The 22789-nt window shown below is 35.9% G+C and overlaps 1 protein-coding gene across 10 annotated transcripts in view; it reads right to left on the reverse strand.

Annotated features, from left to right (window-relative positions):
• Positions 1-4695: 4695 nt before the first annotated feature.
• Positions 4696-22789, reverse strand: part of Helz (helicase with zinc finger) — a 170308-nt gene continuing 152214 nt past the window's right edge. For all 10 annotated transcript variants that reach the window (XM_063241957.1, XM_063241959.1, XM_063241956.1 and 7 more), the window contains 2 exons: positions 15556-15808; positions 4696-12296 (listed from right to left, as the gene is read on the reverse strand). In XM_063241957.1, coding sequence (XP_063098027.1) covers positions 11962-12296; positions 15556-15808 — 588 coding nt within the window. In that variant the 3' untranslated portion in view covers positions 4696-11961. The remainder of the gene's footprint in view (positions 12297-15555; positions 15809-22789) is intronic.

Genomic DNA, 22789 nt, shown 5'->3' on the forward strand with positions numbered 1-22789 from the left:
CATGTCAGTTATAGTGTTCCATTAATAGCATGTAAAAAATAGGCAGAGCACACAAAGCATTTGGTGACCAGGTAATTCCTCTCAAAAATCACATCACAGGGTAGAGCAAAGATGGCGGATGGATAACAGCAGGCTACAGAGTCTCCCTCAGTCAACTTAGAATTCAATATATTACAGTGTGGGGAGTCCCAAACAGAGGAAGATGAATTCTCTCATCCCAAGAAGAAACTAAGATGAGAAGAACTAATCAAACATACAGTCACGGTACTACTACTGGAACAGCTGAAGGTTCAGTGCTCCTGCTGCACTGCCCGAATCCGAGCAGTGGCGATTTACCAAGCCATCCGAAATCCCACTGCTTCCACTCACTGGAAATGCAGTCACTTTGACTCACTGGAAACGAGGTCGGCGAGCCAAATGGAGAGCTGAGCTAGCAGGGAACCTGCATCAACCTTTGGTCAGTAACGGGAATAAAACCATTCCACAGAGAAGGGGGCTCCAACAGAGGACATTCTGGGACCGGGCAGGACTGGCAGGAACAAGGGGCAGCAGTGACTTCAGTCAGTTGTTCCCTTCCCAAACGGGATTGGTGGAGTGAGCTTGGCCTGGGTCACGTGGCCTGGCTGAGACCCAATAGGTTATCTGGAATCAATTCCCTACGGCAGTGGTGCACACTGACGAAGTGAAGGCCTCAGCAGGTTGACTGACCCAGAGGGGAGGGGCCAGCATACGCTGCCCCTGTCTGCAACTCTCTAGCACACTGCAGTGGGAAAGGTCACCTAGCCAGTGTGCTTCAGAAGAATTGTAACCAACACAGAGAGAAACTGGGGCCTTCTGGAAGAAACAAAAAAGATGGGAAGAGGAAGCAACAAGAATAAGTCCCCAGGTCCCAACCCTGAGAACATTGACCCAGGACAGGTAAATACAAAGGAGAATGAGGACAGCAAACATGCAATACCAGACACGGCACCAGTGGACATAAAGAGATATCTCTGGGGCCTCAGAGACGAGTTCAAAAGGGAAATATTTAGCCAAGTAAAGCAAAATATAAGAAGATTAATTAAAGAGATGCTAAGCACCCCCCTCAAGAAGACACAGATGGAAGAATGGAGGAACTCAAACAAAGGAGAGAACCATTTGATGAAGAATATAAAGAAAATATAGAATACATGAAGCAGATTCAAAGAGATTGCCAGGAAATTAAAAACTCTATGGAAAAATGGCAAATCTGTTTGAAAGAAACTAAGGATAGATTATCCAAACTGGAGGACAGGTTTGCAATGTGGGATTATGAAGGAAAAACTTTTTAACAAGGAAACAAGCAGTAACAATACAAACGCTAGAAGATGACAAGAGGATCTATAACTTGAGAATAAAGAATGTGAATGAAGAAGCAGGAGTACAAAGAAAGGAACTACAAAGGCTATTCACAGAAAAATTAAGGAAAACGTAGGAAAAAGGAAATGATATTCAGATACATGAGGCATACAGAACTCCAGCCACCTACAACCAAAACAGCTATACCCAGGCATATAATAATCAAGATCCCAGAAATTCAATATAAGAACAGAATATTAAAAGCTGTTAGAGACAAGAAACAGATAACCTACAGAGGAAGGGCAATCAGAATAATGGCAGACTTCTCAACACAAACCATCAAGTCAATAAGAGCCTGGAGCAAAATATTCCAAGCCCTGAAAGAAAATAACCTCCAGCCCAGATTGATATACCCTGAAAATCTGTCTCTAGAAATTAATGGAGAAGCAAGATGCTTCCAAGACAAAGAAGAACTTGGGAAATTCGTGACCACCAATCCAACTCTACAGAGAATACTGCAGGGCATTCTAGAGAGAGAAAAAAGTACTAGGACTCCAGGAACAGTGGCAGAGAGGCCTCAATGAATGGAGCAGAAAACAGAATGAAAAAGATAAGCAAACAACTGATGGCAAAAAAAGAGCGTAACAGAAATGAGGCAGAGAAGGTTGGTTATAATCTCTAATATAGATGGCCTTGATACACTAAATTAAAAAAAAGAACCACACGTAGAGTGGATCAGAAGGTAGGGTCCACTGAGATGCTATTTTTAGGAAATATAATTAACCTGAAAAAGAGTACATGGACTGAAAATCAAATATGAGAAAACAATGTTCTACACGACAGAGAACCAGAGAGTAATAGGGGCAACTAGACCAGTATTTGTGGATAGGTTGGAAAGACAGGCTTTAATAGGTAAAGGAATGCAATTAGAGATCAAATCCAGGAGAGAGAAGGTTCGGAACCACTTAGGTAAATAGCACGCCCCCCTCCCCGCCCATTTTAAAACCAAGGGTCTTGGTGAGACCAAAAATGCACACAGTGTACCCTGGGGAAGTGAAAAGATGGGGAGAGTGTTAAAAAAGACAACAGAAGATATTGTTAATAGTGTATCAGGATTTGAAACCCACATTACTCGCACCACTCTGCTTAGATTTTATTCTGTCCCAGTTTGTCTACTTGCATTAGATTTGAGGGCACAGACAGCTACCTCCCAAACATCAGGATACAGCACAGTAATCATCTTTAATTTCCTATTAACTTAATCTGGAGCCTTGTATGACTTATACTGTTTTATCATGACTGATCTTAGTTAAATCTAGTTTGTTTGACTGCTGTTTGGTATTGACAGATTTTACTCAAAACTGTTAGGATTTATAGTATCAAGTCTGAGAGTATAGGCAACTACACTGAAGATGACAAGACTCACTACGCTATACATTCTGGTTTGATAACTGCCTGTTTTTGAAGTTTTATACTATATACACAGTTCTGTTTTTATTAATAATTATATACTGATATACTCAATTATACTATGTCTGATGAGATAGCCAATTCTATTGAAGATAACAAGAGAAAACACAGGAACTATGGTAGAACTCCTTGTACAACAGTCTTACATCTTTTTCATTTCATATGTTTATAGGAATATGTTTTGTTTTGTCTTGCTTTGTTTTGTTTCACCAATATAGAAAGGATAAACACATGTTAAGACTCATGCATGAGGGGCTGGGGATTTAGCTCAGTGGCATAAGCGCCTGCCTTGCAAGCAGGCAGTCGTGAGTTCGATCCCTGGTACCAATAAAAAAGAAAAAGACAAAAAAAAAAAAAAAAAAAAAGAAGACTCATGCATGTGTAGAATCTATAAACAGTTTATGAGAACTGATCTGATGACACATAATGAAATGAATAAATACTTTGAAGAAAAAGACGCTAAAGTACCCAGTGCTGATCCTGGAATGTCATAATGTGAAACCCAGCAGTAGTATTATTCTTTGTTCAGAGTGGTATTAGTCTGCTTGGGTTTGTTCAATCTCAACATAATTGAAGATATGGATAACTGCATGCATGTTTAAGTGTATAGCATTGATAACCATATTTCTAAGTTTTTGTTGGATAGTTGAACAGAACTGTTTGCAGTCTCGCTGTATAATCCCTTTATATGCTCTACTTTAGTATCTTGAGTAACTATAAGAGGACAATCTGTAACCATCAACTAGTGATTTCTTAGTTTATTGTTTTCTTTGAAAGTATGCATTATTTCTACCCATTTTGTTTTATTTAGTCTTTAAATTAAAAAAAAAAAATTCTACAGTACCCAGTGCTGATCCTGGAGTGTCATGATGTGAAATCCAGCAATAATATTATTCTTTGTTCAGAATGATTTTAGCCTGCTTTAGTTTAATGTTAACATAAATGAAGATATGGATAACTGCATGTATGTTTAAGTGTATAGGATTGATAACCATATTACTAAGTTTTTGTTGGTAGTTGAACAGAACTGTTTGCAGCCTCGCTGTTTGAATTCCCACTTTATATGTTCCACTTTTGTATCTTGAACAACTATTTGTAAGAGGACAGTATGTAAATATCAACTAGTGATTTCTTACTGTTCATTTTTTCTTTGAACGTATGTATTATTTCTACCCATTTTGTTTTTAGTCTTTCTTTAAATAAAATTTGAAAAAAAGTCACATCACAGCAGATGTAAACAACCATTTCCCCAATAAATACAATACCCTCTCATGTAGTTTTCTGCACTTCCAACAAATTGCTTTGGATAGATTTATTAAGACTTAGAAGACACTGCTATTAAGTCTATTATTATACCTATTTATGTAAGCTAGGTGTACGAGTTCTCAAATTCTGGGCCATAAATACACAGAATTAACAAGAGAATTAACTCATATTTAAAAAAATTCAGATCTGTGTTGAACGACAAATTGAAAAGCACTCATTTTCTCACTGACCACTGACACCCTTTAAACTTTCAACTTAAACTTTTAACACTATGAATTTTAAGGCTTTTGTTACTGCTGAAGTTTGGGGGTTTGTTTTTATTATTATCTTGAGACAAGGTCTCACTCCGTAATTCAGGTTGGCCTTTAATTCACTATGTAGCCCCACTTGGCCTCAAATTCATGATGATCCTCTTGCCTCAGCCTCCAGACTGCTGAGATTACAAACATGAGTCACCAAGTCTGGGGATGTAAATGAAGTCACACATTTCTGGAAATGAGTTACAACTTCATGAACTGATGCTGAGTGCTCACTTACACTGGTTTCCATCTTAACATTTCAATGTTATGCTTCTGTTGTAATACCTTTGAACTTAGAAGAACACAGAAACTTATTTTCACACATAATAAACAAGTCTCCAAATTATTAAAAAGGCATTTTATTATAAATACATTTTAGTTGTAGCAGTAAAATACATTTTGTGTTACCATGAATTTTTTAAAACAAAAGAACTTCACTGAGACAATGATCACACTGTAGGAACCGTAGACTCCAAGTTGAAAACCTGTACTAAGAAACCAAAGTAGCTAAAGTAATTCTAGAAATTAAGCTATAAAAGAAAAGACAAAGACAGAGGAAGAATAAAACCCTAGAGAGTAGTTTTGGGGTTATACTATTATACAAAGTCATTTTTACTTAAGAATAAACTCTTTAGGTATTAGAGCCTCTTAAATGAGGTATCATTTACTGCAAAGAAAAATAATTTTGCCATAAATATGCTTTATTAGATGGCCACGCAACTGGTCCTTTGAAGAGATGGAAACTTACCAGTTGTTTTATACAGTCCCCCTTAGAAACATTTTCCAAAGTAAGAACCAATATGAATTTACTAAGCAACTGATCCTGTGAAGCTAGCTGAACAAGTTTAGGTAAGAACTGTATTTCTGAAGCACTACAAAAAATCCTGTCACTAATAATAGGATCATTTAATAAAATGCAAAACCCATTACCTTTGTAATTTAGAGAATCAATCCTAGGATACACACTACATATAGCAAGTACCTTCATGGGTTTCAAAGAATCAGGTCAGATGGCTGGCACAGAAATCAGATACAGTACATGATGTACATAATGTCCCATACACAGACTTATAGGATCAGGTGTGGTCTGGATACATAAAATCTCAAGTGTAACTGACACTTTGGGAGTTTAATTTGGAGCAAAAGAGTTCTCTGACCTACAGAAAGATATAAAGAGGTCTTCGCGTACGTAGTGCCACGCAAAACAAAGTGTAAATAAACCAAAGTTCCCTATAAGTTGGGACTACATAAAGGAACCTGAGCTGAACATATGAACAATCCTCGCCAAAGGTCATCAAGCTTTTGAAGCAGAATTAAGAACTCCAAAGCCATGCGTTGTATGATGGTCATCATGTATACTCCTACACCTAAATCATTCTATAGTCTATTACCTTAAAGTTAGGGTTTTCTCTTGCTAGCATCTCAGTAAATTCAAAGGGAAACAAAAAACCAGAAGCAGAGCCTAATACTCCCCAAGGTACAGTCCAGGGTGAATATTAAAACAACAACAACAGCAACAACAATACACAAATGTGAAAATATGCAAAGACCTGTCAAGATTGTGATAGGCAGTTTCTTTCTCAAAAATAACTTGCTCATACATGTGCACCTATGATTTATGGATAACTCATGCTGTTAGGTGGCCGATTCCCCTAGACTGTTTTGCAACATATACAGATTCTTTTTAAAGGTAGCAAAGAAATCAGAAACAATTATTCATTTTCTGCCACATACAGCACCTCAGACTCTTCCTAACACCTGCTGGTATGGCAGAAATCCAAAATAACTTTAACCTGAGAAACACACAATTTGAAAAGCAAATCCTTCCCCCTCACCATCCCCTAGCCCCTCCCCCCCAAAAAACCACCATGAAAACTACACATTATTTGGGTTATTACCTATCATTTTCAATGCTCCATGTCACCACTATATTAGGACAGGGACTCCTGTACTTAGTGCCTCAATAAATGCAAAGTGCATTCTCGTGACCTTCAGATGGCTTCTTTCCACTATTCTCCATGTGTACGGATCATCAAGATTGACTCTAAGCACATCAAACAAACGCACAGCTTCCAGACCAAAGCCCAGGCAGCACTGTACATAAAACCAATCTCACTCTAGAAATGAAAGAGCTCTTTCATCGTAATGACAAGAGCAGCATGGATCCCACCAGGGGAGGAAAAAAGGGGGTGGCAGTCAATCCAAAGGCTTAGAGCTCTTTCTCTGGGAATGTGCCACTCAGGGAATCAAAATTCTAAAAATGATTCAAGAGATCAATTTTTATCTCAAGTAAATAAACGCATTGTTAGAAACATCTTCAAACTTTCTAGAGACAAGTGATGTGCGAAGCACAATTCCTGGACCAGCAAGCACCAGCACTGCCAGAAACTTGTTGCCAATGCCAGTGGTCAGACTGCAGCCTAGAATCAGAATTGGGGTAAAGCTCAGCAACCTGCACTTCAACAAAACCTCTAAGTAAGCCTGCTGCTGACTAAAGTGTGAATACTACTTTTCCTGCCTTATTTCTTTCTTCCCTGTTTCTCTTTCACTGCCACGATTCTAAAATCTTAAAACATGACAGGTGTGTATATAGATACTACTCTGCTGAACCAATGTATGTTTCCATTCTTTCCCCTTTATTTCTCATGGACATTAAAAAAGTATTTGTGAAAATAATTTTTCAAAAATCAAAAATTTCTTAAAAGGTAATATTGATTTGCTTTCCTATACACAGTTCTAAGGCAGGCAATCACATGCTAGTATGCAAAATAAAATACGGAAGAGACCTCGTATGTGAGGTAGAAACAGTTGAAAAGACTGCCCAGGAACATAATGAAAATTCCATAAATTGTTCAATGAACTCATAGAATTCTATAAAACTTATACTTTATGCTAAATATCTGTATCAAAATAAAATCTCTCTGTTGAACAAACTGCAAATAAAGTCTGGTCTAACATTGTGATTACTGAAACTACAAGCATATGAATATCTCTGGGTTTTTCCAGTACTCCAGTTTGAGAAACTTTAGACTATCACTGTACAACTGGGTCTAGGATTTAACCACAGTTCACATTTTTAAGTCTAGATTCTCTTATTAGGTACCTTCCTTCAGTGAAAATCCAAAACAGGCATTTGCCTTAGGTATGAATTTTTAAATGTTACATTAAAATTGTCTTTTGATTTGTTTCACCTGATGTAATAATTTAGTGCCATTTTATGAATATTCTGTAAGAATGTTAAATATTGCTAAGACTTAGTCCTTGCAACGAGTCTTGAGATTGCTAATTACACAGGGATGAAAATGGTAATTGTGAATTTAGCAGATTTAGAGTAGTCTCAGCAAATAAACGTCCAACCTCCAATCGATGGACAATGTGAGAAGCTTCTTGTAATGAGCACTTTGAGGACTAATATGCCACTTATTCTTTCAAGATGGTATCTTTATAATATGTGACTGACACCACTAAGCGGTATTCTGAATAAGAAATCAATAGACTATTATCCATTTTTCTAGCTTCCAGGCAGTTTGAACATAGATCAAATGGCAGAGGGGACAGACAAATTAGATGCAGAAAGATATTTACCTCAAGATTCAGGAAAATGTACAGACTAGTGGTAGAAATAAGGATTTTCAAATATTAAGAAGGATTTTTAGCAAGAAATAATGTTAAGTCAGAAAAAACAAATCAGAACCTTTGAGGAGTTGCAAATAGGAAAAAGCAGGCTAGTCTTTTAAAGCAGCAATATGTATGTTTCACTATACTGAAATTTAGCCTTATATTTTATAGACATTGTCTGGGATTCCCTGTTTAAAGACAACTTCACAATGGAATACTGCTATCATGGGTGTCTCTTTTTAAATGACTATCTCAAGAAATTTACTTTTCTTAATAATGATAGCTGAAATACTAAACTTTATCTAGAAATTATTTCCACACCCTTTTTCTTGACCAAGGTGGTGACAGTCACATTCTTATTCGTTTATAGTTTTGCTCTTAGATGAAAATTTTTAAAAACAAAATCATCTACACTAGACCAACATAATACTATACTGTACATAAATATCTCAAAGTTAGATAATTCAATTAGCTTTCTCAGGATCATCAATTCCTATATTTTCATAAATAGGTGTTAGAGATTACTATGTTTAATAGGTAATGCTTATTAAGTGGAGATTCTGCTTATTTCAATTATTCTGCAATTGTTTGAACTAAAAAGACTAGGTATCTACATCAAACCTGAACTTATTTTAAAATCTCAGATGAAAAACAAAAACCAAAATCGAAAAACAAAAAACATACTAAGCAGTCTGGTATATGAGATGACCTACATGAAAAGCAGAACTCTGTGCAGAAAGAAAACCTAAGGTCACATTGATTTAAATGGTAAATAATTAACTACTAATTAACCATTAAAAAGAAGCTCTGCTCTAAAAATTTGGCAAAGCATACACCAAGATGGCAACCAAAACTCCTTTTTAAAAATACAGAGAAATACCCATATTATAGTGAATGAAGTTCTTCGTATCTGAACAAAAAAATCATTTTTATAACAGGAAAATAAATAGCAGAAATAATCTACAAAGTTTCTATTATTCAAAAGAATTTAAGACTCAAAGAGAAAGAAAATCTCAAGTTGCACTGAAACTAAAAAGTGAAATAAATGAAAAATAGTTTTGGCAAGAGCAAGGAAACTTCAGAGTGATACAAAGAACAAAGAAGTAGAAAGAAAGAAATCATATGAACAGTTAACTTCACTTAGAAGAAATCTGTTACAGAAAAAAGGGGAGTTGGTAATAATTGGTATTATCCCAGAGCTATCAAGTTTCCTTTAAAAAAATCCATATATTAATATATGTATATGTTTCATCTGAGCTCTAAGGTTGAATCTAGTATAGAAATAAGAAAATAAGTTATTTTATCAGCCTGACTTATGGGTATTTGCTAATAACTACAATAATGCCAACGCACATCAACTGTATTCAGAAGCCATGCCTCATTTCAATGGGAAGTTGCGATGATTCTTACAGTAATACTTGCTCAAATCATTACAAATTAACTATGCATAAATAAAATTCTCTAAAGCAGTGCTGGAAATACGGCATTAAGTAATGCTGACAAAGAGGAAGCTTGTTAGGGGTTAAAAATAAGCTTTTAATCTAGAAGACCGAAAAGATTATCCAATGGAAACAACATTCAAATCCTTGACCACAAACAAGAAAAAAATGAACACTTGGAGACTGAGCGCAGAGGAATAGACTAATAAGTAGCTATTATTGTTCATTTTTTAGAAATAACTGCTTAGAAAGAAAATGTCATAGCAAATGGACAGCTTCCTTATCCAAGGCTCCATCATCAATAATTTATAGAAGGTGGCAGTGTGTAAATGACCTCCTTAAGTAAATAGTAACATAAATAATTTAAAAACTGGTATTTTTTAAAGGTTCAAGTAAGGGAAACAGAAAATCAGGTAATAACCTCATGACAAAGGTTAACTGAGAGATCGGACAGTACAATTCTGTCTTCATATTATTAAAATGCTGTTGAACATTTATCTAACTTGTATTCTAGTGCTGTATATTGGCATGCATGGGGGTAGGAGAGGGCCATCACTGATGAAAAAATTATTTTTCATGGACATTTTCACACTGGAGAGACCTAATTTTCATTTGGGCTATGTTTGTCATAGTGTGGAAAATATACAGCTATACAGCACAAAAAATTTTCCATCTTCTCACTAAAGTACGCTAAGCAAAATTTGACATAGCTGAACGTGGCAATGTGATATCCTACAGAAAAAGCAAAGAGCTGTAGCTGCTGGCTCAGTTTTCCAACTGTGATTTATACTAACCATTAACATGTCTGTAGTCTACAGGTCTCCATCTGCCACCCCACAGAGACCTGCAGCCTGTAACAGGAAGCCACACACCAATGAAATGCACCCTAGGCAGAAGAGTAGAACTGAGTAAGAGATACATTTCATTTGTCCTGTAGCTTGCTAACCTCTAACCAAAGACATGCTTTTATCCCAAATGATATGAGGACTGCAGCTGGCCAACCTAAACTAACCTTCAGGCATACAAGAGACGTAAATAATTTCTCTTTACCCTTACCACTCTCAACCCCACTTCTAAAATGCACTGTGAATATGAGGCGGCCTGTCAAAAGCAGTCTTTTAAATAGCTATTTTTTAATGGATACTCAGGAAAGTTGGGCTCATTTGAAATGTTCCCTGGCCTCATCTTTTTTTTAAAGTTATACTGTAGTTTCAAGAGATTTCAGAAATATAAAGTTGTACTACTAGATTAGGAAAATGATAAGGACATGCATCACTTCAAATGTGTCATAAGACCACAAGTTGTAAGAGGGTAAACATTTTTCTTTGGATTTTACCAAAGCTCATTCAAGACAACTATCAGACTATAGAATATTTAAGATAGTTATTTAAATTTTATATTTTATACATGTTCAATAGGGGTATTCAAAAGAACTGAAAGACATGAGAAACAAGGGTAGTTTTCTGCCCCAGAGTTTGATGAATCTTGATTAATTTTCGACAAACGTTTTTTTAATGATGTTCCTCAAATAAAACAACTAGCAAAATATTTGAATTGCCATGTATATAATGTCACATTTTAATGTAAACATCAAATTAGGTACCAAAATTTTTACTGGAGGACAAAAATCAAATCTTAAAGCGGCACAATTCTTTATACCACTAGAGAAGGGGGAAGCTAGATTACAAACATTTACACATGCATAGTGAGAAAAAAGGATTTTACTAAATTCACGCATTTTTAAAATAGTTATCAAGTCTACTAAGCACCAACAATCCTAAAAATTTTTCAGCTTCATGATTTGTTTAAAAAAACCACACTATCAAATTAACATTAAAAACAAGCTTGAAGTGTAGCTTGTCCAAAAAAAATAACTAAGTATGCCAAAGTTTTTTCACACTTCAAAAAACAGTGGCATACAAAATACACCTACAAAGAATGCCTTCAGCTCTATCCTACGGTGGATGGAGAGTACAACAGCGTATCACACAGAGTCTAAAACTATAAAAGTTTTAGAATGCAGCATCCTTCACAAAAAAAGCTGATAAAACTTAAAGTATTTCGAAGATGCTGCCCTTTATTTTAAAAAACTTTAAATGAATTTGAGCAAAAATAACATACATTTGTACATCAACTGGCCATTTCTGGTACAGAAACCCAGCATATCGTAATATTATTGAATAAATGTAAATGCTACTTACAATTTTTTTCTTTTTAAATACATTTTAGACAAACTTTTTTTTCTTTTTTTAATAGTTGCACAATTAACCTCTTAGCTGCTAGCTTGATGCAAACATATATAACAATACACCAATTTAAAAATATTTTTTATTCTACATAAAAGCTGTCAAAATTCTGACACATCAAAAATGCAAAATAATGGAATATACTTTTAAAAAATTAGTTGCAAGTCTAGCAGCAAAGCAATTAAGTGAGAACATATTTAATATTAAAACAAAGAACTGTGCATCTATAGATGAAGTCCAACTACCTTAATTCTATTAATATAAACAGAAATTAAAACATTTTCCCCTTGAGGACAAAAAAAGTGATTATTTAAAATAGGAATAAAAGCCATTGCTGCCTGAGGAGCTGCCGAGGCTGAGTTCCTGGAACAGAGACAGGGGGTCACTGTTCTTCTTGGCCTGCTCTGGTGGGGGCCTGGGCTTGGGAGGTGCACGCAGCGCACTGGCATAGGACATGGCTGGCTTGTTCCCCGCAGGGCTCTGCTGGTTGCTGCTGTTTGCTGACTCAGCAATCTGCTTGTTGGGCATGAGTGGTGGGAACTGGCCAAGATGCTGCAGCACGTTATAGTTGAAGGAACTGGATACCTCATGGCTTTCAGACTTCAGGTGCTCCTCTGGGGGCTTGACAGTCTTAGGTGGAGCTAGAAGCAAAGAACAACAACATTGGTTAAATGGTCAGCCAGGCATTCTCCTACCTCCACAGCTCACAAGGTCACAGCTGGTTCTCACCTCCAGGAACTCAAGAACAGTGTAGCTAGGACATGAAAAAACTTTTACCATTGAATGCAGAAATCACACCACTATGCAGACTTCTCCACCCCATCAACATACAAAAGAACCATGGAACTGTAAGGGCGATCACAAAAACTAAATGGTCAAATTTGAAGGCTTGCTGAAAAATAAAGAACTGTATGTTACATGCTGATATTATCATACTAATTATTCACTTTTTATTCTTAAATTACAATGAGCTGTGTATGATGACTTTTGGTTAAAATGACTCATTATTTATCTAAGAAATAGTGGCACTGAATTTTATTTGTTAGCTGAATGTGGTGGAACATGCCTACAATCCCAACTCTTGGGAGGCTGTGGCAAGAGGATCACAAGTTCAAAGCCAGCCTGGAATACATAATGAGACCTTGTCTCAAAGAAGTACAGCTATGGTGGTTCATACCTGTAATTCCAGCACTCTGGGGGGCTAAGGCAGGAATAAGGCAAGTTTGAGCCTTCCTAGCAAACAGCAAAAACCTATCTCAAAAAATTAAAAAAGAACTAGTGATGCAGCTCAGAGTGAAAGTCCTGAGTTCAATCTTCAGTACTGAGGGTGGGGGATCCCACAAAAAATTAACTTTTCTTATAATACATTTTGACCAAACATAGAATACGTTGGCGGTAAAAACAAAAGCAGCTGCAGCCTATGTCATACTTATCTTCTTACAGAATTTCAAGGTCTTTGACTATAGGCTGGGAATGTAGCTCAGTTGTAGAGTACGTGCCTAGCATGCTTAAGCCAAAGATTTGATTCTTAGCTTGTAAAACAAAAATTTTTAAAAATTGACTCTATTCTACCTAACTAGTATTATTGCCCAGTAGGCTATAGCTTTGAAAAATTTTACATAGCACTGCAACAGATTCCAAACATTTCTGAGAAGTGCATGTGTGTGTGGGGGGGGGGGCAGGCAGGCAGGCAGGCAGACAGATAGACAGACAGATGGTGTGGGGGTGGACATATTGAGACCTACAGTTAAACTATTTGGAGCCAAAGTGCTGTGGCAAACCAAAGCCAATGAAATATGTAAGAAGCAGAGCAATCAGAAAACAGATAAGTAGAAAAAAGGAGTAGACAGAAACCACCAGAGAGAGTTTAGGATAATGACAACCCATTGTGAATGATTACTATGGGCCAGGTATTTTGTGCTATGTACTTTACACATATTATATATACTTCTCAGTAACTATCCAGTTGTTCTTAGAAGGAACTGGTCTTTCTGCCAATATAAGTCTTTGTACTTCAGCTAGGTTGAGATGGTTTCTGTTTATTGACATCAGAAGCAGCTTAAGACAATCACCATATAGAAGGAAATCAGGTATTTTCCTTTTATCTTCAGTTATTTAGCAATTCAAAATAAGTTAGAGATGGGGAGGGGTGATGGGAGCCAACCTGCTAATGTTTCTTTTTTAAGCTTTTTTTTCTAAAATACACTGGTAATACTTGATCAAAGCTATACCTAATATGACAAAGTTTAAAAAGCATAACATCAAAAACACAGTTGCCCAATGTAAGAGAAAACCAGAATTTGGAGGTTAAGATGAAAATACTTTACCTTTTTCTTATAATAATTTGATTATTGAATATGCTGATTTCATGTATTTGTAAAATTGTTTGTAATTATTTTAAAGCATTAACTTCTTCTCCTTAGAAAATTAGCTTCCCTCTAAAGACCACCGAACCATTTTAAAATTTAATGACAACACAGAATAGCCTTCTTCAAGTTCAAGAAATCTCAAAATTTCTGAAAGAAGCCTCATGTATGGTGATTAGCCTCATGTATGGTCACCCGATGTACCACTACTACCTTACTCTGAAAAACAGCAATAGTGAAGAAGTTTTAGTTCAGAATGTTAGTGATTTAGAAATTTTAAAGTATTAGTTTTAACTACAAAATGTGACAATTTATCACCTGGCAAAGAAGATAGTAATCATTCTGTATTTGCAGAAAAGACACCAGAAATGACATAAGCTTCACTATTTGTTCCAGAACTTTTTATCTTATCAGCTCAGGTCAAAAAAGAATTTTTTTATTGATTCTGGCCTAAAGCTATCCTAAAAGTGGTATGGGAAAATAAGAAATGATATTTTTAAAATAAATTATAAAACAAACCAAAAAATATAAATTTGTAATTTACATGTTTCTCAGGATCAAGTGTTTATGTTAGACTTCAAAAAACAAAGCAACCTCAAACAAAATACAAGTTACATATAGTAGGTACTGATGTGTGTTTGAAGATTAAAATGACAATGTCTCTTGCTAGGAAACAAAAGCAAAATCTTTTAATATGTTCTGTCCTATTATGTCCATTGTTCTAAAAATAGGCTTGTATGGCAGATACTCAAAACGGGGTCAGTTACAGAAACAATGAATTCACATTCTAAAATGGAGAAAATTAATTTTAAGTATAAAGGCTGATGGAACCAGGACAGAAATGTCCTGCATAAAGTTCTCAGGCTTGATCACAAAGATCAAGGAATACAGCCCACAAAGATAGGGACATTAAGACATCCTGAGTATGATAATTAAGCCTCTTTATAGTCAATACAGTAAAAAGAGGGAGGCAAAGGAAAGATGAAAGTGTAGCTGTGTTCCAGACCAAAGAAGCCTTTAAATCGCCCACCACACAGGTCAAGTTCCCAGTGTGCTGTCCATTCCTGTCTCTTCCTATGCCTTTGGCCATGGAATTCTGGGTATCAGAATACAAGAAATGAACAGGATTTATTAATCCTCAAATGTGAGGTTTTGCTGGTCTCTCTCGTGGCTACTCCATTATATAGCATATCATCAACACTTTACTAATAACTGATACTGACCTAACTTGCAACCTTGATGAACACTCTTCCCCCCAAATCCCCAGAAAACAAAACTTTTCCCAAGCAAGGGTGATTTTGTCTAATTAAAAATACATTTTAAGTTTCATTACTTCTTTTACTCAACCCAGGTCAAAAGGATCAATTTTCAAACATGGATATATCTACTAATTTTCCAGGTGATGAGGATGTGTACGTCTAAGGCACACCTCTGAATACTGAGCATTAAATACTGTTCAACAGTAATAATATAAATGGTGTTGAAAAAAGATAGAAGAAAGCTCTATAAATACCTAGGCGCTGAGGAGTCTTACCTATCAATTCTCTGGGCTGGGCTGTCCTGCTGGATCCATTGCACGGAATGTTCTGATAGGAGGCAGTTGAGGTGGTGTTCCCCCAGGACTCTGGGGATGAGAAGCTGAAAGGTGGAGGGTTGCCATGGTCCTGCAGCTCCTTACACTGAGGCAGGCTGTCTTGAGGAGTGCTTGCTTCTTCAGAACAAGGCTGCACTGAGCTAGATGAGATTCTTCTTTGGTACAAAGGCCGACCGGGTCCTCTGGGCTCATACTATATACACATACAAAAAATCATTTCACAAATCAGTGGACCTCACTCTGTGACAATCTCACACTATTAAGTAGAAATGCTAGAGTTTTCTTCTCTGTGACTGTTTACCAGCTCCTCCTGCATTGCCCCAGCGAAAAAAGCAACCTTACTTTTGGACTTGGAGTCAAAAGACTAGGTTTAGAACTCAGCTCTGCTACTTACTACACAGTCCTACAACAACACATGGCCAACTTCTGATTCTATTTTCTTGGCCATAAAGCCAGGTTTCTTCAGTTCTAAAACAAAAATAAGGAAACAGAAGGCTGATCTAAGAGGATACAATATTCAATTGAAACTTAGTAGAACTGTGTGTCATTTGTATCTTCCAAACTGACACCCCCAAACCACTCAGACACACAGCGCAGGATCCTGGGAAGCACTGTACAAAATCTATCATAGTTTCAAAGCACCTACTGAGAGAGATGAATGTGTAGATGAAAGAGGAAATGCAATTTCAAATCACATTATGAGTATGATTGACCCTTTACATCAGAAAAAAGGCACTGAAACTTGAAAGTTTCAAAATGTTTTATAAATTAAAGAAAAATAATAAAGACAGGTCTACTGGTACATATATTTCACTCAACATAAAGGGAAGAAAGTGTGAAAAAGTGAATTGCTACACTGGAAGCTGTCTTTAAGTGTAAGTTAGTACAGCCAAAGACATTTCAATGACAGATTAAAAAACAGTTTATATATTAAGCAAATTACATTTTACCAATTTCATAGTTTTCACATCCAGATCCTGCACAGGTTTTACAAGATTTACATCTCAGTATTTGATCTTTCTTTGAACAATTGCAAATAATACTTTTATATTTTTGTCAGTATACTAATATGACTAATTTTTTTGAAACATGGTCTCACTACGGAGCCCAGGCTGCCTTGAACTAGCAGTGATCCTCCTTTTTAGCCTCCCAAATGCTAACATTATAGGTATGTGCCTCCTGCTCATCAGTGTGACTGATTTTTGTGTTGGTTCCGTCTCATGACTTTGTAAAACTCACATTTCTTACAATATTTCTGTTAGTTTTTTGAAAGATTTCTTTCTTCTCTACTGATAGTCATGTCAAAGAATAGGGACAGTTTTCTTTCTTTCCACTTTCCTTTATTAGACTTTCATTTCCATCTTCCTTTATTAGACCTTTATCTCCTCACCTTATTAGACTAGATAAGCGCTCCAATACAATGCTGAATAGAAGTGCTGCCTCCCTGTTTCCCATGTCCCTTTTTTCTTTTCTTTTTTTTAGAGTAAAGCTATGTTGGCCATGTTGGCCTTGAACTCTTAGCATCGAGATCCTGAGTACTTTAACTACATGTGCATGGCTTGTAGTTACCTGACTTGTCCTGTCTTCCTCCTCATCTTAGCTTGCAGTCTTTCACCATTAACTGTGATGTTAGCTACACGATTTTTATAGACACCTTTTAGCAAATTGAGGACGTTTCCTTCTATTTCTACTTTGCCAAAAGTTTTTTTTGTTGTTGTTATTATAAGATGTATTTTGTTCAAATGTATGTGTTGGGGGTTGGTGATTTTGAGGGGGTGATTATCTATTAACATGACTATGTGATCTGTTTTCCCTTTAGATTGTTGCTATGCTGGATTATATTGATTAATTTACAAATATTGTACTGGCCTTGCACTTGAAGATAAGCCTTACACAGCCGTGGTATATTTTTCTTTTTATACCTAGTTAAATCCAGTTTGATAGTGCTTATTTACACTGATACGCACACTAATGTTCACAGAAATTAGTCTGTATTCTTTTTTTTTCATACTATCTCTGGTTTTGGTAAAAGAGTAATGTGGCTGTATATAATAAGTTGAAAAGTTTTCCTTTCTTTTTTCTGGACAAGCCTTTAAGAATTGAACTTTCTTTACATATGTGGAGAAATTCAGTACTATAGCCATTTGGTCTGAGGATTTATTTTTTGTAAGTTTACTAATTACAAATCCAATTTTTTAAACAGTTGTACAGACAATCACGTGTAATTTGTTTCATTGTTGGTATATTTTTAAGTGATCTCACTCACTTATGCCATGGACTTAACATGCACTGCTTTCTTATTACTCAAATACATAAAAATAACCAATTCACAATGATATTTACAGTGAAAAAAGATGGGCAAAAAGTTTATCAATGGTCATTTTTGAGGCCTGCTAAGGGACCAAAAATTGATTAATAAAGAGCATGAATTAAGGATACAGTCTGTACAGTCTGTCTTCTATACAGACTGTATTTTAGGTAGTAACCAAATATTTTTTAAAAATGGTCCTTTGTAGAAGAAAAATTCAAGAGAAACTGAAAAGGCACCATTTTGCTCTCTCAATTGAAATAATAGACTTGAGCTCATCAACAGCTTCTGAAATGGGAAAGGATGTTCACAATGATTAAAATTGATGGTTCAGATAACATCACCTGTTATCAATGATCAAATTAATATCACTAAAGTGGAAAGACTAGATACTACATATATCTTTCTCTATACACATATAATGTCATGGATATCTTCCCATGCCATGAAAAACCTATTATGACACGGCATTGAGTAGTTGCTTTTTAAAAAAAAAAACTTAAATGAAATGGCTCTGTTTCATCTTGTTATGGTTTAAATACAGAAAAACCCCAAAGCCTCATGTGTTCAGAGGTGGGACTCTTTTGGAAGGTGACTGGATCCTGAGGGCACTGTATCATCAGTGCTAAATCTGTTATCAGCAGGAAGAGTCTGGTTGGAAGAGGCAGTTTTCTGGGGATATGATCTTAATGGTGATCTTCTTCCTTGGTTCCCCACCTTCTCTTTCTCTGCTTTCTGGCCACCACGATATGAGCAGCCCTCCTTTGCTAGACCCTTCTATCCCATCAAGTTCTTTGTAATAGCTTGGCCTTAGTGCCAACTAAGCATGGAATGAACTCACTGTAACTGAGTGACGAAATTAATCTTTCTTTTAAGTTGTGAGTGCTAGGTATTTTGCTCCAGTAATGAGAATGTGACTAAGACATTTTCCCAAGATTAAAGAAATTGACTACAAAACACTCTTAGGATCAACTAATTTCTTTGTTTAGCTTCTGGTTAGATTATCCTCTTATGTTTAAAATTACATCCTAGGGCCAGGAATTTAGCTCAGGGGTATAAGCGACTGCCTGGCAAATTCTAGCTCAAGAGTTCAATCCCTGGTAAGAAGGAAGGAAGGAAGGTTGGTATAGAGGTACAGACATACATAGAAGGAAACAAATAGGATGTAAGGAGGGAAAGAACATGACTCTAAATTTAAAAACAATCCATAGTAACAAGACAGATGCTGTGTGCCAGGGAGCCACAATTAAAAAGTGTTTGGCAAATTTGCTAATTCTGAGTTAATGGTAGAAGTTGGTCCAGGACTCCACTAAAATAACATAAATGAAAATAGAAGATATATAACAAGATCATGAGACTAGCCATCAACAGAGGTTACCTTTCTGGGAAATATGGAAATTCAATGGAAAATAGCATCTATGGAAGAAGAATTGAGCAATTACTACTGCTGAAAAAGGGAATGAATCTACCCTGCAGAATTCCACAAAGGCCTGGAAACATCAGTTTGAATGGAAAACGAAAGGAGGGTAAGGATCAAAATTGGGGATTAACAGGAAGCAGTGGATCTCACATTATATTCTTCCCCACACCTTTAGCAGGACACAGCCATCTAGGAACTTACAATACAGAAAAAGAGGGAAGAGCCAGACAAACAAAATGTGAGAAGAGTGAAGGACTACAGAGGCATCAGAAAGTGTCCAGAAAAGGCTCATCAGAAAAAATCTGTGACATACACAAAACTCCAAGTTCCTTTAAGTGAAGTTTTTTGGTGACGTGAATGATCAAAGGTTATTGGACTTTGAGGATGAGTCTCTAGTATAGAGTCATAAATAGGAAAAAAGGGAGACCCAGAAACAAAAATGATGTTCAAACACTGTTTTCAAAAAATAATAACAAATACTCTAATTGGTATTTTCAGAAAAGGGACCGCATTCATAAGACAAAAGCAGATTACAAAAAGGAAAAGTTTGAGACTAAAGAACTGTTGAAAATTTTAAATTTTAGGGTACAAATATGAAATACAAAAGAAGGACTTACAGATAAATCAAGGAACTCTTTTTCCAAAGCAGAAAAACTGACAAGGATTTTAAAACATAACAGGAAAAAAAAATTAGAAACTCAGGAGGTCCAATATCTTATCAACATAAGTTTCAGAAAGTGAAAAAGAGAAAAGAGGTGGTAGGAAACAATCAAAGGCGTAATAGAAGACAACTTCACATAGGGTAAGGATGTGAGTTCTTGTCTATAGCAATGCTGTCCAAAGACGTTCCTACAGGGATGGAGGTCCTGGTCCCATCTCTGTACGGTTCAGTTCAGTAAGGCAGCACCTGGCCCCACCACAGGTGGCTATGACTTAGTGGGACTGAGGAATATAATTTTGAATCTTATTCCATTTCCAATCACATCCTCAGGATTTACCTACAAAGTAAATCCTAAATTTGTTTCTCATCATTTCCACTGCTATGCCATAGCCCAAAGTACCATTATTTTGTTCATTAAATAACTGACATTTTTTTACTGCTTCTTTTACATTTATTGATAGGTTGACTGGTTTTTTGAGACAGGATTTTGCTATGTAGCTCAGGCTGCGCTCAAACTCATGGTACTCCTTCCTGCCTCAGCCTCCCAAATGCTGGGATTACAAGTGTCTGACACCATGCTCAGCCAAAGTTATTTTTATAATAGCCTGCATTATCTCTGTTTCTAAAGCAACTTTAATTTTCTGCTAAGTTGATAAAATTCAAGCATTAAATAATAGGAGCAAAAATTTATCTTAATCTTAAAAAATCAGACCATATTATCACTGTATTTTATTACTGTTTTTCTTTTTTGTCTTTTTTGTTTTGTTTTGTTTTTATTGGTACCAGGGATCGAACTCAGGACCGCACACTTGCAATGCAGGCGCTTATGCCGCTGAGCTAAATCCCCAGCCCCATTACTGTTTTTCTTAAATGTATACTGAAATCAATGTGACTTTGGAGCAAGTACATTAAAATCAAGTCGGTCTAAACAAGGAAAAATACCATGTGAAGCATCTCACAAGCAAAAGTACTTATAACCTGCAAATTTTTATTTTCCTACCAGGCTTATATGATTTTCCTGTATCCAAACTAACAGGAGACATTACAATGAAGGAAGTATTAATTAAATTTGTCAGATTCAGTACTGTGACCTTTTTAACTATCTTGAACCTACTTGGCTCTTATTTATTTTTCTTGAACATAATGTAATCAAATTATCAGTTATAGAGCCAGACACAATGAGAAAATGCCAGTTTAGGCTAGGAAATAAAATAGTTCAACAGTGAACACTTACACTTCAACTCATAACTATGTGCATTTTCTCTGAAGGGTCATAATTACCATAATGAAATATATTTTCCAGCTTTTGGAAAAAAAGGTAATTATCAGAGACTTTCTGCTTTATTCTTAAAAAATACCAAGAAATTAATTACTTATGTTTAATTTCCTGATATTGAGATCTAATAATTATTCATCACCTGAGCTGTCAAACATTTGCAGGCTAGAAATGGACATATTTCAAAATCGGGAATTCCATAATGAATCTTGCTCCCCATAATCACATCAAACCCCAAAAGTAACCACTATCCCCCATCTGGAAACAAACACTACTTTTCACATAAATACACAAAGAGCAGTGACCTCCCACAACAGAATAAAACTGGAAGCCAGGAATCCCAGTGGTTAATAACTGCTTAAAGTGTCAATTCTTTAACATCTTTGTGCCTCAGTTTTCTTTTAAAAACATGAAATCAAAACAAGTAATCCATAATTAGATCCACAGTTCCAAGACTTATTTTATAAAGTGTTCAATAAATCAAAGTTTTCATCAGTGAGACTCCAAACATAATCTACCACCAATTTTAATAACCATCAACAATTTGCTGTATTTGCTAACATAATCACAGCATTAATGACTAATCCAGGCCTATTTAAATAATTTAAATTTAGAAAACTATAGGACATGCTAACTGACTGAAATAAAATGCATTCTGAGCAACAGGCTTAAGTTTGATACCACATTCCAAGAGGGGATTTTCTATGCATTTTACATTGAAGGACAAGGGAACCCAAACAAAATTCTAGAAAAAGGTCTTTAGACTGCAAAAGGAAAAACATTCCTAAGAGAAAAGGGCTCTACATCTCCATCAACACCAGTCTTGTGAACCCATATGTTGTTAAAATATGTAAGTCATACTTCTCTTTTTTCATTTCACCTTTTTTGTTTCCTTGCTTTTGTCTAGTTCTCAGAACATACATCACCTGCCAATCAGATTGTTCCTTTTAATTAAAATTGGTAGGTGACACACAGGTTTCATCTTAAAGAGTCCACAAATCTTAATTTCATTATCAGTGCTTGAAGGTTTATTCTACCTCAAAGATTCTTCTACAGTCAGCAGCAACTTCAAATTCTTCGTGCTCAGCTGTATAATCATTACATAACTAACCATGATTATTACTTTTAAATTCCACTGTGATTTCTTTCTAAATATCAAAATGGGCTGGGCGTGATTGTGCAAGTTTGTAATCCCAGCACTTGAGAGGCTGAGGCAGAAGGATCATTGTGAGTTCAAACCCAGCCTGGGCTACAAGTGAGTTCCAGGCCAGACTGAACTATACAGTAAGACACTATCTCCAAAAACAAACAAAAAAATGTAATGCTAACATTCTAAAAGTCATTTAATACATGGGGAAAACTTAATTACTAAATCATATAAAAATTTGTTAAAAATGTTAGTTTAAGTAAAAATTTCTAATTTGCTTAGCACTCTAAGACATATCTATAATGTGTGAGGTCAGCAAAGCATTTCACATGTACATGTATAAATAAATAACCAGGGAAAAG

The sequence above is a fragment of the Cavia porcellus genome, unplaced genomic scaffold, assembly GCF_034190915.1.
Source record: "Cavia porcellus strain 051 isolate PalLab524CR breed Dunkin Hartley unplaced genomic scaffold, mCavPor4.1 scaffold_32, whole genome shotgun sequence".
Classification (NCBI taxonomy): Eukaryota; Metazoa; Chordata; class Mammalia; order Rodentia; family Caviidae; genus Cavia; species Cavia porcellus.